The 15975-nt window shown below is 37.9% G+C and overlaps 1 protein-coding gene across 2 annotated transcripts in view; it reads right to left on the bottom strand.

The window, feature by feature from the left end:
- The window catches only part of PRKCE (protein kinase C epsilon), a 285219-nt gene that overhangs the window by 185346 nt on the left and 83898 nt on the right, over positions 1-15975 (bottom strand). For both annotated transcript variants that reach the window (XM_033055005.2, XM_033055006.2), the window contains exon 2: positions 193-256. In XM_033055005.2, the coding sequence (XP_032910896.1) occupies positions 193-256 (64 nt within the window). The remainder of the gene's footprint in view (positions 1-192; positions 257-15975) is intronic.

Below are 15975 nucleotides of genomic sequence, written 5' to 3'. Positions count from 1 at the left end.
AGTGATTAACAGGGTAAGATTAAGTGCAACTGCTTATTGACTCAAAGGCAGAGAATAAAATGTGTTCATTTTAACTTGAGCTCATACAGATTTGAGGATATCACCACACACCCCTCCCCTGATTCTTTCATTGCAGAGACTCTTGGAGATTCCATTCATAAAAGAGTAAGATACAATATTGAAAGTCCCTACCTTCACCTGACGATCCTGAAAGGTCTATGATGACATACACTCTCCCTTCTGGCTCCAAGTCAATCTGTAATCAAGAAGAGAAAAAGATAAAAAAACCAAACTTAGAATGGCTCCCAAAGCAAGTGACTGCTGCTGCAGGAAACAAGAAGTTTCCAAATCTCACAGAGTCAAGGTGTAGGCAGGACATATTCTCTACCAATAGAGCCTCCCTTTGCAAAGAGGCATTGAGGACCCTGCACTGGAATAAAAAATAAGTGTGCACACTTGGAAAGTTTGAGCTCAGTGAATTTCACATTTCAAATATTTAACGTATTGTCCCGACATATATTTGCACCACTATTGTCAAGAAAGTCACAAAGTGCCACAATTGAGCAACTTTTTAACTGTAATTTATACTGAGCCCAGATATGGAAATGTGGAAACCAACACTGTGACAGCAAGACAGATCAGCTCTGGTCACAGATCAGGGGAAATGAGCACACAGGGCTCCTACAGCCGGTTAACACGTGCTTATAATACTCCTTTTGTGTCCCCACTGGGAATAGGAAATACATGCTTTATCCTCTCTTTCTGAAACACAAAATTTGTTTATTTCTGCACCATTCTGATGGATTTTAAGGAGTCTTTACCCATGTGGAGATCACATTCACTCAACATGAAATACACGTGCTCAGTATCAAGCGGCTGCACTTCCAAAATTTCACAGGGTATTGGAATAAGCTCTGGAAAGTTTAGGCATCACAATGAAAAGCTTATTACAGATCTTCCTGCATTTTATCACAAGTTTCATCAGCAAATCTAAATATTGCTGCATTTGAGTATCTTAATAGTACACAAAAATTAAAAACTATTTTTGCTGACACACACCTCTCAAAAATAAACTAAGTGAAACATTTTGTAATCAACAGCTTCTGCTGTAATAACAGGTACTGTCACATGATTTCAGAGACTGAGTGACGTGACATTGTGTATGTTAATACTGCATTTTCAACCTATTTCAGTAGGAAAACCACCCGGGTAAGATTGCAAGGGACCTTGTCTGCCAGGAGTTGTCCTTCGTCCCGGCACTGCAGACAGTGCCAGTGGTCCAGGAGGCACCAGGGCAATCCCAGCCTGTCCATCAGCTCTCCACAAATCAGTGAGTAAATAAGGGGACACCAGAACACCCTGGCTGTGCCAGGCTTTGCCAGCCTAGTGGGCAGTCCCATGGGGCCACCAGGTTTGTCTCCAGGTTTCTCTCACCACCTGAGAGGACTTTTCAGGAGAGGCTTTTCCCTCTCTTTCAGGACATGGTTGCTGAATGCATCAGGATGATGCAAGCTCCTCCCTGCACTGACCATTGTCCTTCAAGAGAGGGTCAGGACAAGAGCTCACAAGTCCTGCTGATGTCATTGGACCAACAGATGAAGAAAATTATTTGTATTGTAAATAGACCAGGCAGGAAACAGTGCTAGCAATACCAGGGGCTATTGAAAGGAGAGGAAAATGAAAGTGTGGGTATCTGTTTTTTTATAAATAAGAGTATTGAATTTCCAAAAAAGACATTTTTAACTATTGCTGAATTGGCAGCATGAGTTTTCTGAGGGAGCTTTTTGGGGGCTTTTGGCTGTTTGTGTTTTGTTTTAAATAAAGCTGCTGATCTTGAAATACTGCTCCTCTCCCTCTGTCATTTTTAAATAAGAAAAATATTAGAAGATCAGAAGCACAGGTGCATGAATAGACTTTGATGTCTATGCTGAGGGAGGCTTTTGAAAAACTGCTATAGCACTCAACAGATGGCTGTATTAAAGACAGACATGTCTGATGCTCTGTTTGTCTCAGCACTGTACACTGTTTGGTTAAGCTTTCAGTAAAATACTTTATGCAGTTCAAATCTCAGCATGCACACACACACACAAACCCCCCAGCAGAAGGATCAGGCATCTGGAGAAGTTACTGACCACCATCACAAAATCTGTTCTGCCGCTTTAATTACAAACTGCATTGGAAGCAACTCAGGAAAAAGACTGGAGGCCTGAAACCAAGTTTCCATTACCCAGCAAGTGGACTGTTTCGATTTACATTTTATTGGAAATGATGCTTAGTGATTTTGAATTGGAAATCTTGCTGATGCTCTAAGAAAAATGAACTATTTATAAAAGGAAGTCTCTTTTACAAAGAAAGCATGTTTCAATCTTCATATGTTCTAATGCCAGTAAGAATGGCCATATTCTTATTTTTAGATTTATGAAATACCACATTTCATTTCAGTGAGTACTTGCACTGAGTCTTATCATCATACGAATTAGTACTTTTGCCAGAAGCCAGCAGCTCAACTGTCTGAGCTGACTCAACATAAGAAATGAGAACCCCAACAATGACAACCCCTAAGCATCCCCTTAGACTGATTATCTGTCTACACTGTCTACTGATTATCTTTCTACCCCTTCTTTTCTTCTCAGGTCTTTCATGTATCAAGTCAGAGAAAAAAGTCCAATCCAATCTTAATTATTCATTAAAAATGTCTAATTTAATGCCTACAAACATAATGGCATAAATACTTCCAAAATAGACTACTAGAATATGCATGCTTTTCATTTTCAATCTGTGCATTAAGCTATGCTTAGATCCTGTAATGCAATTTTATAAATAAGTAACAAAAGACGCATACAGCAGAACCTAAAGTTCCCATGCATTTTTCGCCAAATGCCATCAAAGTTACTGCATGCAAAATGCCCTCAGACATATGTAACCAGAAACAGAATGACTGGCCAAATTCAGCCGAATAGAACAGGCATCCTTGAATGCAATGGAAATAGTTTGATCACAGCAATTCTGATTCCAGCCCTTCTCTTTGACTAAAAATACTTCTCTCTGAAAGCAGCCTAGCTTTTATACATGCAGAGAGAACTTGTGAGGAGACATCTACAAAAGACATTACTGTTCAAAAGGAAACAGGAACAAGACAAGATGCAAACTAGGGATGGGACAGAGGAGTTGATACAAGAGCAGCTTTGCTGCAAGCAAGACACATGGCAAAATGTGTGCCTTGCACACCTACATCACATTTGCCATGCGCAGCAAAAGATGTAACAACTATCACTGAGCAAAATCTTTGATCACCAAAACATTTTGTCCTGTTACTGACCCATGATATTGCTGTGACTTTTGCTGAAATAGTGCAAGTAACATTAATTAAAAAGGTAATTTAAACAATTTCTATATTGTTCAAATAACACCATGTGGTAGCACACCAAGATGAGTGCACTCATTGCTGGAAAGCAGCACAGATAATCAAAAACTCCAGGCCTGAATAAAACCTATTAGTAGCCTGTTTCAGGGAACAAAAGGCAACCATCCATAAAACCAGACATACTTTCAGAGGAAAAACCCATGTTGAAACCAAGGCCAAACTTCAGCATATTGAAAGCATTTATACAGTTTCACAGTCATTAATGGATTTTATTTTCAACACCCTTCTGAGACAGTTTCCCATATGCAAAATGGGATACTCCCAAAGGCACACGCTAGACTAAATGACTTTCTGGCAAGCCACACAAGAAACCTATGGTTAAACAAGAACTGAACTCTGGTCTCTGGAGGCCCAGACTGCTCCTTGGACCATTCCTCCTATTCCTCACTTAGGCTTCACTTTGTCAAGCAATACATATCCTGTCTTCCAGCAGTATCAAACACTTTTTTCCCCTCTTTTTTTAGACAGCTTTAATGGGTGCATATCTAGGATGCAATTTCTTTTCTTTTCCATTCAGACAATACTCATCAGTAAAAACAACAAAGTATGCTGAAATATTTCTCTGCAGTATTTTCAATGGATGGTAATTCTTGGGTAACCTGGAATAATGCAAAATTTAGTCAAACTATGCAGAAGATTGCGAAAATGTTCCAGCTTTTCCTTGAGGTTTGTTTTTTACCAGTTTTTAACTCCTGGGTGCTCTGAAAATCTGGGCCCTAAACTCACCATTCACCATTTTCCTCCTCTCAGGTGCAAGACACTATTTCCCACCCCTAAAAACATGAAACTTGGAGAGAATTCTCTCAGACCAAGATTTTTCTAAGGAAACCAAACACGCTTTTTAATCTTAAAAGGATAAGGAAGATTAGAATATGCTATGAAAATACTTATGTTGCATCATATTTGAATATGAATAAGATTTTATGTACAGCCTGAATAATTCCATCGGCATATGGGGGAGTTCTTTGCCTTCTATTTGATAGCATCAGCACAGATTTTGCATGCTCTGTGACACAAACCGACTTCTTGTGAGCAAATGACAAACCACTGTCTTGAGTGGCTCTGTGCCCCTTGACACAGGGTTTCCTTTGATCACAACAGAGTCCATCAGCCACCTATGGTCCAACACAATGGCATCACCTGAGATTTAATGCACTGCACTCATTTAAAAGTCAACTCGTCTCAAGAGAAATTTAAGAACATTCATTGACATAAATCCAGATCCGAAATTTAAAAATGGGTGGAAAATGCATTTTTAATGACTGAAATTCCTAAAAGCAGAATGACTAAGTTTTACTCTGATCTTCCTTAGCTAGACAGTAAAGGAAACACTGCAAAACCCCTTCAAACCTAAAGCTGTTGAGGATTTTGGCAACAGTATAAACCTAAATGGACTGTGTAAGCCACAGAAACAGAAAGAATTAAACCATAAAACCTGCTTTGCACCTCTTCTTGTGATGTTCTAGGATTATCTGATATTTGGGTAGCTTAAAGCATAAACCTCCGAGCACGTGATCTGTCACTGCAGATGGTTATTTGATTCATGTCAGACCTGGGAAGTCAGTATGGTTTAACCCTTCCTGAGTGGAGCATAACAAAGTTTCTTCTTGAACACACAACTTCTGAGAGAAGAAGGGAAAAACTGTGCCCTAAGTGCTGACAGCTGCAAAGGCTGAAGGGGGTGGTTCCACTCTCTGCTGTTCTTAGAGGTATTTACCAATTTTGGTAAATATTTCCATGAAAGTGCATAAGAAAATCAGAACAGTTATAATCTAATAGAAAACAACTGGAAAGGCTGTGCTGGTCTTTTGTTCTTTAGCCACAAGATTTTTGTGCTTCAATTTAAATAGCTAATAGAGTACCTATTTTAACTTATTTAATAGAAAATAATACATTAACAGTGATACTTTTCAATATAGCCAAAATGACTGCAGCCCAAGTAATTTAAAAGTTTTCAAACCCACCATGGTTACTGGAACAGAAACAAACTGTTGACCAAAGGAACAGCCAGATGCATGATTTACCTTGCAAACCCGCCCCAGCATTTACACCTGAACCCCTAACAAGCTCATCTGAAATGAACAGATCTGCAATAAGCTCCATAAGGTCAGCAAAACAGCTGAGCAAATGTTATTTAGTAATAGTATCTAAAAATTAAGACATTTACATGTTACATCATGAGTAAACTTGACTTTCAAAAGAAACTACCCAGAAAACTTCCTTAGAATCTCAATTTATCTCCATGATGTTCTTCATCCCACCAGCCTCTTGCTCTTCTGGAAAAGGCAGCAGGAAAATTTGGAGTCAGTGCACTGCTACAATGTTCACAAATCTGCCTTTCATTATGAACATTACATATTTGATTATTATAATTAGAGAGAAACGTAACACAGTTTGACGCATTGTAACTGACCACAATGATATACATAAAGGTTCAGAAATTTTGGCCACAGGGGATTCTATCAATTATTTACTCATATTCAAAAGTCAACAAAAAAACATCAAACATCTTGCATGACCTACAGAAAACATCAAACACTTTCCAGTGCCAGACACATGCACTGACATAATACAGAACAGCAGCAGCCCGGGAGAAACAAGATTCAGCTGAAATAACCCACAGTATTCAGAAACCAATTCTAAAACAAGAATCCTTCCATTACTTAATAAAGCATATACTGATGCTGAGTTGTGGTGTCCTGAATCACATGTGACATGACCTTGGTCTTTCAGGACCTGTTGTGCCTAAGGCCTCCCAGGCATGGAAGAAGGAGCATTCTGGATTCACGGTGATACATGCACGTGCACTGGCAGAAGTAACATATTCATTTTATGTATTAGAACAACCAACAACTTTCACAGACCACTGTGATGAGCCTAGGGTGTTCAGGGCTCATTTTCTTGTAGAATCCAGAGTGAACCTGGACAACTGGTTTTATTTACATGTGATAGACAGCAGAGTGGTACAAATGACTGCAGAGGCACTGAGCAGCATGACCATGGAAGGGTCACTGCAAGAAACCAAGTCTCTGACTCAATGACATAGAGATTATCCCTCTTTGAAAGCTTCAGAAGGTGGAGAGCATGTACAAAGCATTACCTATTATTACAGCATTTAAGAGTTATATGGCAAATTGGTTTCTAAACACCTACAATCATAGTTCATGACAAAGGGAAATAAACCAATGAGAGAAAAATCTCTTCATCATCAGAAAAATAAGCCAATGACCTTAAGAGATCAGGTTGCCTAGACTGACCATTCCATGCATTTTTGTGTGTGCACAGCTCAGTGGAAACTCACTAGCATGAGTGTTCCAGAAACAAGTGTGGTGCTATCTGTTGGTTTATTTAACCCAGTATAGTCATTCTGATGATGTAAATGTGTTCCATATGACAGCAAGGGAATAAGCCAAAGTTACGTACTATTTTTTCACTGTACTAAAACTGTACCTACACTAGAAATGGAGGTGGCATTATTTTAGCAATGGTAATGAAGAAAAAATGCAAAGAACACAAGCCCAGAGACAATGAAGTACAATGTCTAAGAGCTTGGTTATACTGAGAAACACTCAACTAGACTTTTTGAGTGAACAGATAGCAAAACCACCTACTGAACAAAAGCCTGCATAAAGTCATTCTCTTGAAACATCTGCTAAATGCATTTCAAGAAAGAAAAACTCTTCAGAGCAAAAACACTTTCCCAAACAGATGGTTATTTGATTTAAGAAAAAGGGAATTGCATTGTGTGGTAAGAGCTGACCTGTGATTTCATCACAACACTTTTCAAAATGTATTTCTTAATGCACTAGTGCAGTGGCACTCTCAAAACCACAGGGAAATAATTAACTGTCACAAAGTATTTAAGACACGTTTGTTGTCTTGGATTACAGGCGTTTTTTAAAGTTATGCTACAGAACTGCAACCAGAAGGGAAGTTACATTATGCCCAGCAGTAGAACACTGAGGAGGGAGTCAGGGCTTCTAGCACATAGTGGTTAGCCAATGTTAAAAACTGATAAAGGCTGTCAAATTATCTTACCACAGTACAAATTCAGACAATCACTTGCTCATATGCCAAAGCCAACTGGTAATACATTTGTTTAGTCTCAGGAAGCACCTAAACATGATGATATTTGGAGCTTTTCCTAAATTACTTTAACCAGATATTTGGAGTTTCTCCTAAATTATAACAGTGGGTCCTCTGAGTAGACAACTTTTCAATGCTTTGCACCACCATCATGAACTATGTGTCTGTATAAAAGTAAGAACATGGATTGACTGGTAGTTTTTCCTGGCCACATAAAACATTTCTGGTGAACTGCATACTTTTCCTGAATTTCTTAAGTAATTCCCATACTTCCTTACATCTTTTAAACAAGAATTTCTGCCTGAAGACTTACAGATTAAGACACTAAAGCAACACTACCTATTTCCTGTAAAGATATATATCTTCTCTCTATTGCCAAAACACTCCTTTCTTGCACTCTCCTCCTGCCACATATACAAGGTAGTATACAATAGGCTATATCCACATAGCATTTCTGTACAAAGAATAAAGGAAATAACTGTGCTGGTTTTTAGTTCTCAAATCAGGGAAGTTAACACCTGGAAGACCCAAGACTTTGATGCAACATATTCATTTTTTGTGTACTAGGTATAAATTAAAATTCTTCCTAAACAAGGTAAAATCCAAAGACAGGATATAAGTAAGTCGTAGGAAATGGTGATATTAGATGTTAAGCTGATGTTCAGTTTCTGAACAGTTTTCTCCTGTCATTCCTATTCTAGTCCTCTGTAAAAAAAAAAACAAAACAAGAAAACAACAACAAGAAAACAACAACAACAAAAAAAACACAACCAAAAAACCCCCAACACCACCCCAAAAATTCAAACAAATACCAAAAAAATCCACTACAACCCAAAAAAATCCCAAAACCTACCAAAAAAAAAAAAAGAAGGAAAATTCTGGAACTTGCCTATGAATCAACAGTATTTCAAAAAGTTTAAGAACATTGATGATACCTGGTTTGAATAAAGCTTTCATCTGCTTTAGAGTGAAGATCTTCACAGATACTGGAAAACAAACCTTACATGAAACCTCAGCCCAGACTAGGCAGACACTTCAGTATTAGTGTCAGACCCTTTCCACAAGAGGTTCACATTTTCAGTCTCTCAAACACTGCTGTGCAATACCTGTCAGGAATTCTTGAGAGAAGTCCAACTGGACTCAGAGTCTTCAATGAGCCAAGAAGGCAGCAGGGAATTGAATCCACTTCAGCTTTAGCTCAGGATCACTTGTAAGTAGAGCTGTGCTGGCTTTGTTTCAGCTAGCAACAAAACTCACATCTAGGTTTTGTTTCAATTAAAAATCCCCCACATTAAAACAACCACTACAGTTTATGGGTGTGAATTCAGTTCAGCTCTCCGGGAAGAAAGGTGAAAGGCAAGCACATTAAATGTACTCTCCATTTACATTCACAACAGACATTAATCCTGCATTAGGAAGTAAACAGCTTGAATCAATATGCTGCAAATGGACAAACTGTACTTCAATAACACTTGCTGGAACTTTTAAAGTCGCTTGTTGATGTGCAACGCCAGCATCGGCTGCAAGCCAGAGTGCATCAGCAGAGAGAAATTCAACTCTGATTGGTAAATTTTTACTCTCCTCTCTTGCCAATTTGATTTAGATATGAATGAAATTCCCTCTCCCCACAATCCTCAACTAAAGTGGCTAAAACTTCAGAATATGCAATTAAGACAGCCCTAGGTGTGTGCCCAGAGGTGCCTTCGATCTCACAAACTGCCTATGAATGACTAAGTCCTTTCCCTCAAATTCCCAGAAAATGAACGATATCTTATTTTTAAAAAACACCTCTAGAGGCTATAAAGACCTTCCTGAAAATTCCCCAGTATCCAAGCTGCTCCTCTCTCTTCGCAAAACTGGACTTCTAACATGTCAAATTCCCTGACCTCCTTTGGAGTTTACCTTAGCGTACCTTTCATGAAATTTGGGTGGTAATCAACTTGTCAGCACTGCGACACCACACACAGTGACTGACTTGAGTTTTTGTTTCAAGCCTCACCTTGGCACCCAAAGCCAAAGAAGAAGGTCACAGGGCTGGACTCTTTGATCTACCCAGATGGCCAAATTGCCCCGAGGCAGTGCCAAAGAGGGGCAGCTCCATGGAACATCACTAGGCAAGAAACAAAGAACACTGCTTCAAGAGAGCAGAACTAAAGAACGCTGCAGAAATAAAATACAGGGTTGGAAACATCTTCAATTAAAAACCGCACGTGAATGAGAAGAATAAAGGATTAGGGAAGGAGACATGGGAACATGCAGAGACAAAAATTATATATACAGCTCAGAAGTAGCATGAAATTGTCACAAGGAAACAAAAGGAAAGTAAAATAATATTTCAAGAACAAAGCTAAGGTAAAATTACTCTAAAAATTATTCTAAAAGTTTTCTTTTTGAAATAGTAACCTCTTTTAACCTCCTTCTTAAATCTGAGAATGCTTCTCATTACTATCTCAGCTGTCCTATGTCAGAAGACGAAGTTTTATCCCAAACATAAGGGGTAAGCTTTAAAAAAGTAATAAAGAAGTTTAAAACAGTTTTGGATCAAGACACCAAAACCATGCCAACTTACTTACGATGTTTTATTACTCATCTAGAGAGTTTAAAGTTTGCCATTTTTTAACATAAAATATCTCTGTTCATTAACCCTTGCAATTGATAATTTTAGTAACTTAAATGCAATTTGAAAAAATGTGGCTCCTATTTTCCCATTCAAGTTCACCACAGATACATCCCTATTTTCAAGGAAAGAAACTGAAAATTAAAAAGGGAATTAGAACCTTATAGAATTATCTAAATTTGGGAAACAAATATTTTCGTGATATTTTTGCAATCTCCTCTCCTTTCTAACACAGTTACAAGAAAATTCCTCCACCAAACACAAAGATGAAACACAAATATACAAGTTTCAAAAATTACAAATCAATGTTCTTCTGCTGGATTATGAAGATGGAAGAAAAAAGCATGTTCTACACAAATATTCTCCATGTCCTTTCACATATGTATCTGTAACTCGAGTTTCTTTACAACCAACACTAACATTATAATAAACAAACACCGCATGATATACAAACCACAATAGTTACACAGAATTGGCATCAAGTATTTAAACAAAAGCATCCTTTCTGGAAATATCTCTCCTACTTACAAGCCTGCCAAGAATTCCATAGATTCAGACATTTTGATCAAGTTGTAAAGAAATTTGAAATCAGAAAACAGAATTAAAGAAAAAATAATGCAAGTTTCTTGCAAAACTATCTTTGCTTTTTTTTTTTTTTTTTTAAATTTCTTCCTAAATGCTTGTCTAGCTTAGAAGGAAAGCCTTCATTTTGCCCTCACACTCTGTGGCACACACAAGTGCAAGCAGGATTACACAAACTGGCTGCCATGCAGATAAGCTCACCCTTGCCTATACTGAGCACACACAGGAACCCCAGGGCAGGTTTAAGCAAGGATGTCTCTAACAGTGTGGGAATGAATGCACCTCTCCAGTCTCAGTTCAATACCTAAACAGAAAGATCATTCCTGTTTGCTAAGGGAAATGGGAATTTCTAACATCTTGTAATAAATAAGCATTTTGCCAGTAAAAGTGGCCTTTTCAAGCACACAAAGTTATTAATATTAGATATATTCAATCATGTAATCTCCCTCAGAAAAGTAAATTCAAGAATAGCACCAAACTATTTAAGTTGCTTGAACAACTACCTAGAACTGGTAAAAAAAAGCCTCAAAACTTTGAAAGAAAATGTAACCCCCTGTTCTATGCGCCTTCCTAAAAAAAACTGCTAGAGGAACTAAAAAATTGATTTCTATAAGAAACCATCATTAAGACATTCTCTATTTGGTTCTACTTTTTCCCGTGTTTAGAAAGTATCACGATAAGATCTTTACATACCATTTAATAATGCTGAGGGGTTTTTTCCAACATACTTTTTGTGTTGCTCTGATATTTTATCCTCTGTTTAATCATCAGATTAGAAAGATTAATGAAGCTAATTCTGTTAACAAAATGGCTATCCTGAGGACTACAATTATCTGTGATTCACTTGGACTTCCTCTGCAGCTTTAGCCATAACAAACCCAGAGCAGCTCCAAGACTCCTCAGATGTCAGCTACAAAACACTTTGTTAAAACAACAGCTAAACAGAAAACTGATATAGCTCATTCTACCCATATTTAAAGGCAAAAAAAAAAAAAAAAAAAAAAAAGTAAAGCGGGTAAAATAAAATTGAGTAGCTTTATATACCTTTATACACGCTGCCAGGCAACCTGTATTGCGTGAAACAGACCAGAATGCAACATCTTGAATACGGAGATTACAGAAAAGGAAATGGCAAAAATAGCCACTACTATTCTTATGGTTCCTGAAAAGTTAGACAGCACAGTCCACCAGCCAGGAGTGGCACACCAGGAATAGATATATCTTCACTACTCCCTAAGAAAAAAGCATGTTCCGGTGCACGTGGCATTTAGTGGCATTTTTCTTTAGCGTTTATTTTCATTTACTACAATGCTTCAAACAGAATTACATGTGGAGTTCTCACATGTCAGATATTAATTTAACGTGAAAGATGCCTGTCAAATCTTTTAAAAATCTCACTCTTTCAGAGATCCAGGAAGTTTTCCAGTATTTCCTGGATTTGGTGGGGGTAGGGGGGGGGGGGGGGGGGGGGGCAGGGGGAAATCAGCCCTGAAACTTTGTCTTTCTTGTATTGTAGTGGTTTAGATGTTCCTCTTTTAGTTCATGAGGAAACAGGAAGCATGGAGTCATTTACAGTTTTTTTCTTAGGATAAAAGTGATTATAATTCAAACCCTTCAAATTCAGTTGGAGGGTGGGCTAGGTTTCTCCTTTTTTTTCAGGTTTTTTTCTGGTTTCTGGTTTTTTGTTTGGTTGGTTTGGGGTTTTTTTAAAACTGAAAACAAAACCAAAAATTTAAACACAAGAGCATTCACTTCCAGATTTGACCGATTTCTTCGCAAGAGCTCAGGTTAGATTTCATACAGTCTGATCAAATCCCTGGAACTTGGCTCAAGGTAGCTAAATAATTCTTGTTCATTTAGCTCTTTAAGTTTTGTTCCAAATGCCTAAGAGCCATCCAGTTCTGCTAATGGAAGGCACAGCGGGCTGCCCACTTACTCTTGTATTGAACCAAGTTAAGTAGAGCAAGGCTAACACCTGTCTTCAAAGAAAGGCTTTCAGTCTTTTCTGAAAATGTCTAGGGATGAAGTATCTGCTGCATCCTTTGCTAACTGGTTTCATCAGTTTAATGGGAAAGAAATTATGTTCTATGCTGCCTGTTTTAATGTCTGGATAGCTCTCAGCTCTTGTTTTACCCTTTTGAGATTAAAAAGCTCCTTTTTTTTTTTAATGGTACTTTACATACCCAAATTAAGTAACCTCCCATTGTTCTTTTTATTTAAAGCAAACTAGTGAGCTCAGAGTCTCTCCCTGTAAAGAATTTTCTCCAGTATGTAAATGCTTTCAGAAATCCTACTGTGAGCTCTGCTATTGACTTGCTGGGTCACCCTGGGCAACAAACTTGATTCACCCTCCATGTGCCTATTTCACCTTCTATTATTAGTCTTATTTAGAGTACAAATTTTTAAAAGTCCAGGCTCTTTTAACACATTTGGGCAATTAGGTCTTCATACTTTTACCATTATGCACACTGGAGTTGGCAGGTTCTGCCATAGGAACAATCTGAATTGCTAAACCCACCAGGAGCAACCAACCATCAGTGCAGCCCATTGACAGCCCTGCACCTAAACCTGCTTTGGTGCACCCATCTCTTCCCACAAAGCATGGAACTTCAGCACCTGATTTACAAAAAAAAAAAAAAAAAAAAAAAAAATTAAAAAAAAAAATCCATTTGGGGTTTACAGCATGAGGTTTAGCAATCCTAATTCCACACAGAGAGGGCAGAGAAAGGTCTTGCAGCAGGTCTAGCTGGCCTTCAGTACACTTTTTTCCCTCCATTTCCAACCAGTTTTTAAAATGTCGACCTCCCATAATCCTCCCATGTGCAGCCTACAGAAGAAGGAGGAATAATTTCACACCTGGGGGAAGTGTCATGAAAAAGCTGTCAGCTGTAAGAAGGGTAGAGGCAGGCAGGATACGCTTCCTCAGGAATGTATCTAAATTTTGGATTCTCTTGTTCCTCATTCCTCCACGACTGGACCACAATTTTCATAAGTATTATCCCACATAGCTTGCAGAAATCTCTGCCTTGGACAACCATATCACCAAGACTCAGTTGTATCCAGATTTGTTTCAAAACTCTCAAAGCATTCTGAGAAAAACTCAACAAGTGATCTGAAATGGGAACTACATATTTAGAACTTTTGTAGAAAGTACAGAAACAGTTCCCAAAGATTTGCTTGACAGCAGGGACAGTCCCTTTACTCCACTGACTTCAAGGACAGAGGAGGCAGGAAAGTTACCTCTGTATTGGGGAAGAAAGTTCTTGTGGGGTTTGGGGGAAGAAAGGAAGGGCAGTGGCTGTTTGGTTTGAGTGTTTGTTTCACCTCCCTTCCCTGTTTTTTTTAGTGTAGTATATTCTCCTTTCCAATGTTTGAGATGAAAATGATTAATGCATAAATATGACCTTGTTTACCATCTAGAACTCCCCTTTAAGTAAGGTTTTTTTGGGGAATCCAACAGACGTTCATGATGCCTGTGTAATATTGCAGAGTAAGTTGGACTGTTTCCATTCCTGACTCTCTGACCCTGCCCAATCTGTTGCTCCTGGCTCAGTCAAGTATGTTGCATTTTAACTTTTCCCAGGAATCTACACAGTTTCTCTTCTGGATTGTTTCAGATTTTGTTCTCTGCAAAGCAGCCAACTTCCAAAGTGCTTTCAATTTATCCCATTTCCAAACCACTTCTCCATCAAGAAAAAGGACTTCCTTTCTAAAAATTCAATGTATTTATATACATATGTGCAGGGTAATAAAGTTGCTAACTATTGAATTTAGAGACCCAGCAGGATCCAGTAATGATGAAAGGATAACAATGCTAGCAGTCTCAGAATCTGGCTCAAATAGTACTTGGTATTTAGCCATGAAGATATGACTATTCATTGCATGAATCTGGTCGTTTTTCTTACACTGTCTTTAGGGAAAAAAACCAAAAAGATTATGCAATTTTGGAATTGTGTTCAGAACACAAGCAATTTAGCAGCATTTTCCATACACCTGAGGAATTGCTGGGGAAAAAAATACAAAAGTTGTTTTACTGTTAAAATTTCTTTAAGATCATTGGTTGAGCCAATTTTATTTTCTTTATTTTGTGAAAACCTAATAAAAATTAGCTTAAAATCTCAACTGCGACCTGTTGTCATTTTCCTCTCAGATCATTCCAAAAGAAGTTTTGTTGGTTTTTTTTTAAAACCATTAACAGCCACAACAGTAACACCTGAAACATTACAGGGTATTTTAGAAATACTTTAATGGTAGTTTTTTCAGCTTCAGGACAAAGGTAAACACTGAACTCTGCACCACTCACTCCTGAGACAGCCAGGATCCTACAGGCATCCAAAGGACATCTCTAAAACAGGCCAATTGTAGAAATTGGCAAACTGAAGAATTTCATGTAGACAAAGGTAGCTTTTCTGACTGCTGCAGTCGATTCACCACAATGCAGGAGAACTCTTTACTTCATTTGGTTCACGGTGCACGAACAGTATCAAAGGAAGGAGTTGGACCTCTCTGACTCAAAGTGTAAACTTAAGACCAGACTAGTTTACTTCAATTTATTTTGTTACTTTTTAAATGGGATGAGGTTTCCATCCTCCTCTCAAATTCTGTTATAAAATAAGCAATGAAAACCACAAGCAGCAGCAAACATTACCATTAGAAACAACAGAGACCAGTGCTCTGACTCCACAGGCACATTGCACAGATCTCACAAGCCTGGACAGGCAATTTGGCAAGAAAAACCAAAATCAGAATAAAAGACAATATACACCAAAAATCAGTTTGCAACATTTTGAGAACTGACACATCTGTAGAACCATCAGCTCTCATGGATTTTTTTCAGGTACAAAATTAACAACAATGGATGAATCAATATTTCATTCAGAATTATCTTCATAATGCGTGGCTTTAATTTTATAACCATGAACCAAGGCACATTTTAAAAACATGATTCTATATTAGTAACATGCCAGAAATTAATTACCAGTTAATTCTGAGAGTTCAAGAAACAGCAGCTCATTCTGGGACTCACAGTCCAATTAACTTATATTAGAGCAACAACTGCTTCAGATACCTCCTACTCTGACTCCTGAATTCCTATTTTGTGGTAGCTTTTTATAGACACTTGAGCAGTTACGTGAAAAGGTATTTTTACACCAAAATATTTCAGCAGCTAGGCATAAAATCTATTATATTTAATTACCACTATGTGTTATTTTCTATAAAATTACTGAATGTCATTTTTCTGAGAACTTTAAATCACTGTTTTTCT

The sequence above is a fragment of the Catharus ustulatus genome, chromosome 3, assembly GCF_009819885.2.
Source record: "Catharus ustulatus isolate bCatUst1 chromosome 3, bCatUst1.pri.v2, whole genome shotgun sequence".
Lineage (NCBI taxonomy): Eukaryota > Metazoa > Chordata > Aves > Passeriformes > Turdidae > Catharus > Catharus ustulatus.
Note: the sequence above shows the minus strand (reverse complement) of the source record. Positions and strands in the feature narration are given on the sequence as shown.